The sequence below is a fragment of the Loxodonta africana genome, chromosome 3 (genome assembly GCF_030014295.1).
Source record: "Loxodonta africana isolate mLoxAfr1 chromosome 3, mLoxAfr1.hap2, whole genome shotgun sequence".
NCBI lineage: Eukaryota > Metazoa > Chordata > Mammalia > Proboscidea > Elephantidae > Loxodonta > Loxodonta africana.
In genome coordinates, this window is record NC_087344.1 from 71,914,431 (window position 1) to 71,928,449 (window position 14,019).

At 39.7% G+C, this 14,019-nt stretch overlaps 1 protein-coding gene across 1 annotated transcript in view; it reads right to left on the reverse strand.

The window, feature by feature from the left end:
- Positions 1 to 1,443: 1,443 nt before the first annotated feature.
- Positions 1,444 to 14,019, reverse strand: part of LOC135230541 (laforin-like) — a 48,971-nt gene continuing 36,395 nt past the window's right edge. Inside the window, exon 3 of the mRNA XM_064279938.1 lies at positions 1,444 to 1,718. Within this exon, the coding sequence (XP_064136008.1) occupies positions 1,444 to 1,718 (275 nt within the window). The remainder of the gene's footprint in view (positions 1,719 to 14,019) is intronic.

Sequence of the window (14,019 nt, forward strand, 5' to 3'; positions counted from 1 at the left end):
TTGTAGCCAAAAATATTTTCCCAGTCTGTAGGTTGTCTTTTTAATCTTTTGGTGAAGTCTTTGGATGAACGTAAGTGTTTGATTTTTAGGAGGTCCCAGTTATCTGGTTTCTCTTCTGGTGTTTGTGCATTGTTAGTAATGTTTTGTATTCTGTCTGTGCCACGTATTAGGGCCCCTAGTGTTGTCCCTATTTTTCTTTCATGATCTTTATCATTTTAGATTTTATATTTAGGTCTGTCTTAATCATCTAGTGCTGCTATAACACACAAGTGCATGGCTTTAACAAAGAGAAATTTATTTCCTCACAGTAAAGTAGGCTAAAAGTCCAAATTCAGGGCGTCAGCTCCAGGGGAAGACTTTCTCTCTCTCTCTATCTGTCTCTGTCTCTCTGTCTCTCGGCTCAGGAGGAAGGTGTTTTTCACCAATTTTCCTCTGGACTAGGAAATTCTCTGCTCAGGAACCCCAGGACATGCTCTGCTTCCAGTGCTCCTTTCTTGGTGGTATGAGGTCCCCAACTTTCTGCTTGCTTCCTTTTCATTTTATCTCTTGAGAGTAAAAAGCGGTGCAGTCCACACTGCAGGGAATCTCCCTTTACATTGAATTAGGGATATGACCTGATAAGGGTGTTACAATCCCACCCTAATCCTCTTTAACATAAAATTACAATCACAAAATGGAGGACAACCACAGAATACTGGGAATCATGGCCTAACCAAGTTGATATACACATTTTTGGGGGATACAATTCAATCTATAACAAGGCCTTTGATCCATTTTGAGCTGGTTTTTGTCCATGGCATGAGGTATGGGTCTTGTTTTGTTTTGTTGCAGATGGATATCCAGTTATGTCAACACCTTTTGTTAAAAAGACTGTCTTTTCCCCAGTTAACAGACTTTAGGCCTTTCTCAAATATCAGCTGCTCATAGGTGGATGAATTTATGTCTGGATCCTCAATTCTGTTCCATTGGTCTATGTATCTGTTGTTGTACAAGTACCAGGCTGTTTTGACTACCGTGGAGGTATAATAGTTTCTAAAATCAGGTTATGTGGGGCCTCCCACTTTGTTCTTCTTCAGTGATGCTTTACTTATGTGGGGCCTCTTCCCTTTCCATATGAAGTTGGTGATTTGTTTCTCCATCTCATTAAAAATTACCATTGGGAGGAGGCGGGGCCAAGATGGCGGACTAGGTAGACGCTACCTTGGATCCCTCTTGCAACAAAGACTCGGAAAAACAAATGAATCGATCACATACATAACAATCTACGAACCCTGAACAACAAACACAGATTTAGAGACGGAAAACGAACAAATATGGGGAAGCAGCGATTGTTTTCGGAGCCTGGAGCCAGCGTCCCAGTCAGGTAACCTTGGCGCCCGATTTAGGGCAGGGCCCAGGGGAGCTGACGGCGCAAACAAGGGGCGCAGCCCTACCCCCCTGAACTCACCCTGGGAGGGGGCCCAGCCCGTCCGTGCCGGCGGCGTGGGGATGCAGCCAGTGGGAGAAGTCCCCAGGAGGCAGTGACTGGTCTTGGAGCTGGGAATGCAGCGTCCCAGCCGGGGAATCTTGCCACCAGACTTTTGACTGGGCGCTGTCATGGCGCAAGCATGGGGAGCAGCTCCACTCCCCTGAACTAACCCCAGGAGGGGGCCCAGCCGGTCCGCGAGGGCGGCGGGGCGACGTGGCTGGTGGGACTAGAAGTCCCGGGGAGGCAGCGACTGATTTTGGAGTCGGGAGTGCACCGTCCCAGCAGGGGAACCTTGACGCTGGGCGTGGGACTGGCAGTGGAGGATCTGACCGCGGCTTTAGTGGGCCAGATCCCCGGGGGCAATCTCCACACAGCCAGCACACATAGGCGACAGGCCCCTCGGGAATCTCAGATACAATAGTCATTCCAAGCAAGACAAGCATCTCTGGCTATATTCTGAGGTGCTACTCTCCTATTTCTCTGATCCCTCTCCCACCCTCCCCAGGCGGCTTCATTAACATTGGAATTTCCTGAGCCAGAGGGAGAACAGCTCCGGCTCCGTAGCGGCTTTGCTTCCCGCCCCCCCCACCCCTTTTTTTTCCTTTTGGTCTTTTCCTAACCCACTCTTCCGGCCTGAGAGAAGGAACCACAAAAAAAACCAGGGACCAAAAATGCACCCCTAATTGGACTAAAAACACAGAACCAGCTACAGCCAAGCATATATGATCCAAATCTCAGAGGTTATAATCCAAAGGCAGTTCTGATAGGGATCTGACTACATTTTTTTTTAGCGGATTTTCTGGAAAAACTAGTTTCCCAGTGATGGCTCAGAGACAGCAGTCCATATCAAACCACATAAAGAAGCAGACCATGACAGCTTCTACAACCCCCCAAACAAAAGAATCAAAATCTTTCCCAAATGAAGATACAATCCTGGAATTATCAGATACAGAATATAAAAAACTAATTTACAGAATGCTTCAAGACATCAGAAATGAAATAAGGCAAACTGCAGAAAAAGCCAAGGAACACACTGATAAAACAGTTGAAGAACTCAAAAGGATTATTCAAGAACATAGTGGAAAAATTAATAAGTTGCAAGAATCCATAGAGAGACAGCATGTAGAAATCCAAAAGATTAACAATAAAATTACAGAATTAGACAACGCAATAGGAAGTCAGAGGAGCAGACTCGAGCAATTAGAATGCAGACTGGGACATCTGGAGGACCAGGGAATTAACACCAACATAGCTGAAAAAAATCAGATAAAAGAATTTAAAAAAATGAAGAAACCCTAAGAATCATGTGGGACTCTAGCAAGAAGGATAACTTGCGTGTGATTGGAGTCCCAGAACAGGGAGGGAGGACAGAAAACACAGAGAAAATAGTTGAAGATCTCCTGACAGAAAACTTCCCTGACATCATGAAAGACGAAAGGATATCTATACAAGATGCTCATCGAACCCCATTTAAGATTGATCCAAAAAGAAAAACACCAAGACATATTATCATCAAACTCGCCAAAACCAAAGATAAAGAGAAAATTTTAAAAGCAGCCAGGGAGAAAAGAAAGGTTTCCTTCAAGGGAGAATCAATAAGAATAAGTTCAGACTACTCAGCAGAAACCATGCAGGCAAGAAGGGAAAGGGACGACATATACAGAACACTGAAGGAGAAAAACTGCCAGCCAAGGATCATATATCCAGCAAAACTCTCCCTGAAATATGAAGGCGAAATTAAGATATTTACAGATAAACACAAGTTTAGAGAATTTGCAAAAACCAAACCAAAGCTACAAGAAATACTAAAGGATATTGTTTGGTCAGAAAACCAATAATATCAGATACCAGCACAACACAAGGTCACAAAACAGAACATCCTGATATCAACTCAAATAGGGAAATCACAAAAACAAATTAAGTTTAATTAAAAAAAAATGCTCATAACAGGGAATCACTGAGGTCAATATGTAAAAGATCACAATAATCAAAAAGAGGGACTAAATACAGGAGGCATTGAACTGCCATATGGAGAGTGATACAAGGCGATATAGAACAATACAAGTTAGGTTTTTACTTAGAAAAATAGGGGTAAATAATAAGGTAACCACAAAGAGGTATAAAAACTCCATAACTCAAGATAAAAGCCAAGAAAAACGTAATGACTCAACAAACATAAAGTGAAACACTACGAAAATGAGGATCTCACAATTTACTAAGAAAAACGTCTCAGCACAAAAAAGTATGTGGAAAAATGAAATTGTCAACAACACACATAAAAAGGCATCAAAATGACAACACTAAACACTTATTTATCTATAATTACGCTGAATGTAAATGGACTAAATGCACCAATAAAGAGACAGAGAGTCTCGGACTGGATAAAGAAACACAATCCGTCTATATGCTGTCTACAAGAGACACACCTTAGACTTAGAGACACAAACAAACTAAAACTCAAAGGATGGAAAAAAATACATCAAGCAAACAATAAGCAAAAAAGAAGAGGAGTAGCAATATTAATTTCTGACAAAATAGACTTTAGACTTAAATCCACCACAAAGGATAAAGAAGGACACTACATAATGATAAAAGGGACAATTGATCAGGAAGACATAACCATATTAAATATTTATGCACCCAGTGACAGGGCTGCAAGATACATAAATCAAATTTTAACAGAACTGAAAAGTGAGATAAACACCTCCACAATTATAGTAGGAGACTTCAACACACCATTTTCGGAGAAGGACAGGACATCCAGTAAGAAGCTGAATAGAGACACGGAAGACCTAATTACTACAATCAACCAACTTGACCTGATTGAGTTATACAGAACTCTCCACCCAACTGCTGCAAAGTATACTTTTTTTTCTAGCGCACATGGAGCATTCTCTAGAATAGACCACATATTAGGTCATAAAACAAACCTTTGCAGAATCCAAAACATCGAAATATTACAAAGCATCTTCTCAGACCACAAGGCAATAAAACTAGAAATCAATAACAGAAAGACTAGGGAAAAGAAATCAAATACTTGGAAACTGAACAATACCCTCCTGAAAAAAGACTGGGTTATAGAAGACATCAAGGAGGGAATAAGGAAATTCATAGAATGCAACGAGAATGAAAATACTTCCTATCAAAACCTCTGGGATACAGCAAAAGCAGTGCTCAGAGGCCAATTTATATCGATAAATGCACACATACAAAAAGAAGAAAGAGCCAAAATCAGAGAACTGTCCCTACAACTTGAACAAATAGAAAGTGAGCAACAAAAGAATCCATCAGGCACCAGAAGAAAACAAATAATAAAAATTCGAGCTGAACTAAATGAATTAAAAAAAAAGTGAATTAGAGAACAGAAAAACAATTGAAAGAATTAACAAAGCCAAAAGCTGGTTCTTTGAAAACATTAACAAAATTGATAAACCATTGGCCAGACTGACTAAAGAAATACAGGAAAGGAAACAAATAACCTGAATAAGAAACGAGAAGGACCACATCACAACAGAACCAACTGAAATTAAAAGAATCATATCAGATTATTACAAAAAATTGTACTCTAACAAATTTGCAAACCTAGAAGAAATGGATGAATTCCTGGAAAAACACTACCTACCTAGACTAACACATTCAGAAGTAGAACAACTAAATAGACCCATAACAAAAAAAGAGATTGAAACGGTAATCAAAAAACTCCCAACAAAAAAAAGCCCTGGTCCGGACGGCTTCACTGCAGAGTTCTACCAAACTTTCAGAGAAGAGTTAACACCATTACTGCTAAAGGTATTTCAAAGCATAGAAAATGACAGAATACTACCCAACTCATTCTATGAAGCTACCATCTCCCTGATACCAAAACCAGGTAAAGACATTACAAAAAAAGAAAATTACAGACCTATATCCCTCATGAACATAGATGCAAAAATCCTCAACAAAATTCTAGCCAACAGAATTCAATAACATATCAAAAAAATAATTCACCACGATCAAGTGGGATTTATACCAGGTATGCAAGGCTGGTTTAATATTAGAAAAACCGTTAATGTAATCCACCACATAAATAAAACAAAAGACAAAAACCACATGATCTTATCAATTGATGCAGAAAAGGCATTTGACAAAGTCCAACACCCATTTATGATAAAAACTCTCACCAAAATAGGAATTGGAGGAAAATTCCTCAACATAATAACGGGCATCTATGCAAAGCCAGCAGCCAACATCACTCTAAATGCAGAGAGCCTGAAAGCATTTCCCTTGAGAACGGGAACCAGACAAGGATGCCCTTTATCACCGCTCTTATTCAACATCATGCTAGAAGTCCTAGCCAGGGCAATTAGGCTAGACAAAGAAATAAAAGGCATCCGGATTGGCAAGGAGGAAGTAAAATTATCTCTATTTGCAGATGACATGATCTTATACACAGAAAACCCTAAGGAATCCTTCAGAAAACTACTGAAACTAATAGAAGAGTTTGTCAGAGTCTCAGGTTATAAAATAAACATACAAAAATCACTTGGATTCCTCTACATCAACAAAAAGAACATCGAAGAGGAAATCACCAAATCAATACCATTCACAGTAGCCCCCAAGAAGATAAAATACCTAGGAATAAATCTTACCAAGGATGTAAAAGACCTATACAAAGAAAACTACAAAGCTCTACTACAAGATATTAAAAAGGATATACTTAAGTGGAAAAACATACCTTGCTCATGGATAGGAAGACTTAACATAGTAAAAATGTCTATTCTGCCAAAAGCCATCTATACATACAATGCACTTCCGATCCAAATTCCAATGTCATTTTTTAAGGTGATAGAGAAACAAATCACCAGTTTCACATGGAAGGGAAAGAAGCCTCAGCTAAGCAAAGCATTACTGAAAAAGAAGAAGAAAGTGGGAGGCCTCACTCTACCTGATTTCAGAAGCTATTATACAGCCACAGCAGTCAAAACAGCCTGGTACTGGTACAACAACAGGCACATAGACCAATGGAACAGAATTGAGAACCCAGATATAAATCCATCCACGTATGAGCAGCTGATATTTGACAAAGGCCCAGTGTCAGTTAATTGGGGAAAAGATAGTCTTTTTAACAAATGGTGCTGGCATAACTGGATATCCATTTGCAAAAAAATGAAACAGGACCCATACCTCACACCATGCACAAAAACTAACTCCAAGTGGATCAAAGACCTAAACATAAAGACTAAAACGATAAAGATCATGGAAGAAAAAATAGGGACAACCCTAGGAGCCCTAACACAAGGCATAAACAGAATACAAAACATTACCAAAAATGACGAAGAGAAACCAGATAACTGGGAGCTCCTAAAAATCAAACACCTATGCTCATCTAAAGACTTCACCAAAAGAGTAAAAAGACCACCTACAGACTGGGAAAGAATTTTCAGCTATGACATCTCAAACCAGCGCCTGATCTCTAAAATCTACATGATTGTGTCAAAACTCAACCACAAAAAGACAAGCAACCCAATCAAGAAGTGGGCAAAGGATATGAACACACACTTCACTAAAGAAGATATTCAGGCAGCTAACAGATATATGAGAAAATGCTCTCGATCATTAGCCATTAGAAATATGCAGATTAAAACTACGATGAGATTCCATCTCACTCCAACAAGGCTGGCATTAATCCAAAAAACACAAAATAATAAATGTTGGAGAGGCTGCGGAGAGATTGGAACTCTTATACACTGCTGGTGGGAATGTAAAATGGTACAACCACTTTGGAAATCTATCTGGCATTATCTTAAACAGTTAGAAATAGAACTACCATACAACCCAGAAATCCCACTCCTCGGAATATACCCTAGAGAAACAAGAGCCTTCACACAAACAGATATATGCACACCCATGTTTATTGCAGCTCTGTTTACAATAGCAAAAAACTGGAAGCAACCAAGGTGTCCATCTTCAGATGAATGGGTAAATAAATTGTGGTATATTCACACAATGGAATACTACGCATCGATAAAGAACAGTGACGAATCTGTCAAACATTTCATAACATGGAGGAACCTGGAAGGCATTATGCTAAGCGAAATCAGTCAGAGGCAAAAGGACAAACATTGTATAAGACCACTATTATAAGATCTTGAGAAATAGTATAAACTGAGAAGAACACATACTTTTGTGGTTACGAGGCGGGGAGGGAGGGAGGGAAGGAGAGGGTTTTTTACTGATTAATTAGCTGAAAAGAACTGCTTTAGGTGAATGAAGGACAACACTCAATACATGGAAGGTCAGCTCAACTGGACTGGACTGGACCAAAAGCAAAGAAGTTTCCGGGATAAACTGAATACTTCAAAGGTCAGCGGAGCAAGGGCGGGGGGTTGGGAACCATGGTTTAAGAGGACTTCTAAGTCAATTGGCAAAATAATTCTATTATGAAAACATTCTGCATCCCACTTTGAAATGTGGCGTCTGGGGTCTTAAAAGCTAACAAGCGGCCATCTAAGATGCATCAATTGGTCTCAACCCACCTGGAGCAAAGGAGAATGAAGAACGCCAAGGTCACATGACAACTAAGAGCCCAAGAGACAGAAAGGGCCACATGAACCAGAGACCTACATTATCCTGAGACCAGAAGAACTAGTTGGTGCCCGGCCACAATCGATGACTGCCCTCACAGGGAGCACAATAGAGAACCCCTGAGGGAGCAGGAGATCAGTGGGATGCAGACCCCAAATTCTCATTAAAAGACCATACTTAATGGTCTGGATGTGACTAGAGGAATCCCGGCGGTCATGGTCCCCAAACCTTCTGTTGGCACAGGACGGGAACCATCCCCGAAGAAAATTCATCAGACATGAAAGGGACTGGACAGTGGGTGGGAGAGAGATGCTGATGAAGAGTGAGCTAATTATATCAGGTGGACACTTGAGACTGTGTTGGCATCTCCTGTCTGGAGGCGGGGTGGGAGGATAGAGAGAGTTGGAGGCTGCCAAAGTTTTCATGAAAGGAGAGACTGGAAGGGCTAACTCATTAGGGGGAGAGCAAGTGGCAGTAAGGAGTAAGATGTATATTAACTTATATGTGACAGACTGACTTGATTTGTAAATGTTCACTTGAAGCTCAATAAAAGTTAATTAAAAAAATACCACTGGAATTTGGATTGGGATTGCATTGTATCTGTAGATTGCTTTCGGTGGAATAGACATTTTCACTTCGTTGAGTCTTCCTATCTATGAGCAAGGTATGTTTTTGTACTTATGTAGGTCTTTTTGGTTTCTTGCAGTAGTGTCTTATAGTTTTCTTTTAATAGGTCTTTTACATCTCTGGTTAGATTTATTCCTAAATATTTTATCTTCTTGGGGACTACTGTAAATGGTATTGGTTTTGTAATTTCCTCTTCAAAGTTCTCTTTGTTGGTGTAGAGGAATCCAGCTGATTTTTATATGTTTATCTTGTTCCCTGATATTTTGCTGAACTCTTCTATTAGTTCCAGTGGTTTTTTTGTGGATTCTTTAGGGTTTTCTGTGTATAAGATCATATCATCTGCAAACAGGGGTACTTCTAGTTCTTCCTTAACAGTTTGGATGTCTTTTATTTCTTTTTTCTAGCCTAATTGCTCTGGCTAGGACCTCCAGAAGAGTGTTGAATAAGAGTGGTGATAAGGGGCATACTTGTGTGGCTCCTCTTCTCAAGGGAAATGTTTTCAGACTCTCCATTTAGGATGATGTTGGCTATTGGCTTTGTGTAAATGCCCTTTATTATGTTGAGGAATTTCCCTTCTATTCCTATTTTGATGAGAGTTTTTATCAGGAATGGGTGTTGGTCTTTGTCAAATGCCTTTTCTGCATCAACTGATGAGATCATGTGATCCTTGTCTTTTGTTTTATTTATGTGATTGATTACATTAATTGTTTTTCTAATGTTCAACCATCCCTGCATACCTGGTATGAATCCCACTTGGTCATGGTGAATTATTTTTTTGATATGTTGTTGAATTCTATTGGCTGGAATTTTGTTGAGAATTTTTGCATCTATGTTCACGAGGGATATTGGTCTGTAATTTTCTTTTTTTGTGTTGTCTTTACCTGGTTTTGGTATCAGGGTTATGCTGGTTTCATAGAATAAGTTTAGGAGTATTCCATGCTTTTCTATGCTCTGAAATACCTTTAGTAGTAGCGGTGTTAACTTCTCTCTGAAAGTTTGGTAGAATTCTTCAGTGAAGCAGTCAGGGCCAGGGCTTTTTTGTCATTGTTGTTGGGAGTTTTTAAATCACTTTTCAATCCCTTCTTTTGTTATAGGTTTATTTAGTTGTACCTCTGTTTATGTTAGTTTAGGTAGGTAGTGTGTTTCTAGAAATTTGTCCATTTCCTCTAGGTTTTCAAATTTGTTAGAGTACAATTTTCCAGAGTATTCTGGTATGATTCTTTTAATTTCATTTGGGTCTGTTGTGATATCACCCATCTCATTTTTTATTTGGGTTATTTGCTTCCTCTCCTGTTTTTCTTTTGTCAGTTTGGCCAATGGCTTATCTATTTTGTTGATCTTTTCAAAGAAGATCTTGTTAACTCTTTCAATTGTTTTGCAATTCTCTATTTCATTTAATTCTGCTGTAATTTTTATTATTTGCTTTTTTCTGGTGACCAGGAGCTTCTTTTGCTGCTCTCTTTCTATTTGTTCAAGTCATAGGGTTAATGCTTTGGTTTTGGCCCTTTCCCTTTTTTTGGATGTGTGCATTTATTGCTATAAATTGACCTCTGAGCACTGCTTTTGCTGTGTCCCAAAGGTTCTGGTAGGATGTATTTTCATTCTCATTTGATTCTGTGAATTTCCTTACTATATCCTTAATTTCTTCTATAAGTCAGTAGTTCCTAAGCAAGGTGTTGTTCAGTTTCCATGTGTTTGATTTTTTCCTTGCTTTTTCTGTTATTGATTTCTGCTTTTATGGCTTTATGATCACAAAAGATGCTTTGTAATATTTCCATGCTTTGGATTCTGTTAAGGCTTGCTTTATAGCCCAATATGTGGTCTGTTCTGGAGAATGTTCCCTGTGTGTTGAAAAATAAAGTATATTTGGTTGCTGTTAGGTGGAGTGTTCTGTATATGTCTATGAGGTCGAGTTGGTTGATTGTGGCATTTAGATCTTCCATGTCTTTATTGAGCTTCTTTCTGGATGTTCTTGTCTTTCACTGAAAGTGGTGTGTTGAAGTCCTCTACTATCGTTCTGGAGCTGTCTATCTCTCTTTTCAATGCTGTTGGAGTTTGTTTTATGTATTTTGGAGCATTGTTGTTGGGTATGTAAAAATTTAATATGGTTATGTCTACCAGGTATACGGACCCTTTAATCATTATATAGTGTTCTTCCTTATTCTTTGTGGTGGATTTTATTTTAAAGACTCTTTTGTCAGAAATTAATATTGCCGCTCCTGTTCGTTTTTTGATTGTTGTTTGCTTGATATATATTTTTTCCATCCTTTGAGCTTTAGTTTGCTTGTATCTTTAAGTGTAAGATGTGTCTCTTGTAGGCAGCATATAGACGGATTTTATTTTTTAATCCATTCTTCCACTCTCTGTCTCTTTATTGGTGCATTTAGTCCATTTACATTCAGGGTAATTATTGATAGATATGAGTTTAGTGCTGTCATTCTGATGGTTTTTTTTTGTGTGTGCTGTTGACAGTTTCTTTGTTCCACTTAATTTTCTGTCCTGAGTTGTTTTCCTTTATGTATTTTCTTTTCATCTTTTTCGTTGTTGTTGATTTTGTATTTGCTGAGTCTTTGTGTTTTTCTTCTTTTTTATTTTGATGTGTAGGACTGTTAGTTTCCTTTGTGGTTACCTTAATATTTACCCCTATTTTTCTAAGTTTAAAACAATCAATTATTTCTTTATATGGCCTTGAGTTCCTCTCCATATGAAAGATCTATGACTACATTTTTTGTCCCTCTTTTTTGTTTTAGTGTTGTCATCTTTTACATAATGATGTCTCTGTTTCCCTATTTTCAGTGTTTTAGCTTTGATTTATTTTTGTGATATCCCTGTCTGGTTGCTCTGTCCTGTGTTCTAATCTTGGATTTTTATCTGATATCATCAATTTTTTAACTGGAGGACTCCCTTTAGTATTTCTTGTAATTTTGGTTTGTTTTTTGCAGATTCCCTAAACTTTTGTTTATGTGGAAATGTCCTAATTTTGCCATATTTGAGAGACAGTTTTGCTGGATATATAATTCTTGGCTGGCAATTTTTTTCCTTCAAAAATTTATGTATGTCATCCCATTGCCTTCTTGCCTGCATGGTTTCTATTGAGTAGTCTGAGCTTAGTCTTATTGACTCTCCTTTATAGATGACTTATTGTTTATCCCTAGCCACCTTAAAATTCTCTCTTTATCTTTGATTTAGGCAAGTTTGATTATAATATGTCTTGGTGACTTTCTTTTGGGATCTATCTTGTGTGGAGTTTGAAGAGCATCTTGGATAGATATCTTCTCGTCTTTTATGGCATCAGGGACATTTTCTGCCAAAAAATCTTCAACAATTCTCTCTGTATTTTCTGTTGTCCCCCCATGTTCTCGTACTTCAGTCACTCGTAGGTTATTCCTCTTTATAGAGTCCCACATAATTCTTAGGTTTCCTTCATTTTTTTAAATTATTTTATCTGATTTGTCCTGAAATATTTTGGTGTCAAGTGCTTTACCTTCACTCTCACTAGTTCTGACTTCCATTGCCTCAGTTCTACTCCTGTGACTTTCTGTTGAGTTGTCTAATTCTGAAATTTTAGAGTAAATCTTCTGGATTTCTCTTTGCTGTCTCTCTATGTATGCTTGCAGCCTGTTAAATTTGTCATTATGCTCTTCTGTAATCTTCTTAACTTCCTCTGTCTTTGTCTGTGTGCTCCTTGGCTTGTTCTGCGTTTTGCCTGATCTCCATCCTGATCACTTGAAGAGTTCTGTATATTAATCTTTTGTATTCTACCTCTGGTAATTCCAGGAAATTGTCCTCATCTGGAAGATTTCTTGATTCTTTGTTTTGGAAGCTTGCTGAATCCATCATGGTCTGCCTCTTTATGTGATTTGATATTGACTGTTGTCTCCAAGCCATCAATTGTTATTATACTTATTTATTTTATGTTTTCTTACTGTGTCCTAGCTTCTTTTTTTGTTTTGGTATGCCCAAATAGGCTGCTCACGTGAGCTAGTTTGATTACTGGTGCTTAGAAGCTCTAACATCCTGTCACCAGGTGGTTAGAGCTGTTACTAGGTATGTGAGCCCAGGAGTCTCCTTACTTTTCTTGTAAGGATTCTACTCAGGTATCTAGGTAGCAGGTGACCAAGTGTGTGGTGCAGGCTCTCACCTACAGTCCTAGGTGGGCAGGGGTGGTTGGTGCAGGCACAGGTTATCTGGCTTCAGTAGGGGGTCATGTGCTAAGTAAAGCAAGGGGCTGACAGCCACCCCTGAGTGTCTATGAAGAAAGTGTGTCCCTGTTCCCTAGAGTACATAGGTGGGTGGTTTTTGCAGCTGGACTATGGGCAGCCAGTGCTGTTGGCTATAAGGACTGGGAGGCACCACTTATTCTTGGACTCCTGTTGCAGGTGGCTAGGTGGTGTAGGTGGAGCCACCAGACCTCCGGCCCCTGATGTGGGTAGGTGAGGATGGTGCTTAATAGGTAGAGCGGTGTCAAATGTCATGAACCTACCTCTCCACCATTTAGCTGATCCAGTTGAGGTTAGACTTCAGGTATCTATCCTGTTGTACTGTGCTAATGAGGGCCTACGGTGTTGTAAGCGGCCCACACAGGTCTATGCAGGGATGAAAGCATTCAAAGTCTGTGGACCTCTTATGCCTGTGCCTAGCCAAAGGAGCTGTTTACGCCCTGAGTTCCCAGCTTAGAGGAGGTGGCAGATTATTTTTCCCCCCTATTTGTTAATATGTTCCCTCTCCAAGATTGGGAGAATGGCTTAAGACGTGTGACAGGTCCTATTTCCAGCCCAGGGGACGAGGCAGTCTCTGAAGCCGGCTCAGACCCAGAGCAGAGCAGGAAGGGGGCAGGTAAATGGGAAAGAGGTTTTTCCCAACGGGTGTTTTTTGATCTGCATGGTAGGTTAGATGCATGCACTTATCTTTTGCCAATTGAGCACTGCTTTTCACTGATTCTGGAGGTGTGAGTGTGCTCTCTGCAGCTCAGTCTCTCCCAATGTGGAAAACGCATCCGGAACACCACTGCTTGCCTCACCATGCTCAAGCCAGTGGATCCAGCCTTGGGGTGCCAGTTCCCACTGGGTTAGGTCTGGGAACTCCTCCCTGCTTCTGAATCACCTCTCCCTCTCCTTGCCACTCGGTCTGATTCCTCAACTTTGACTTTGATGTTCAGGGCTCCTAGATTGTCATATATAAGTGATTCACCCGTTTTTTCGGGTTTTTGTTATAACAGGGACCACAAGAAGTCTCTGATTACTCCACCATCTTGGCCCTACCTCTAGAGTTTAATCTTTAGACAGTATGAACTGGGCAGCTGGGGCAGCAGTTCAGAAGGAGAGTGGCGTGATCACGTATATGTTTGAGAAAGATCATTC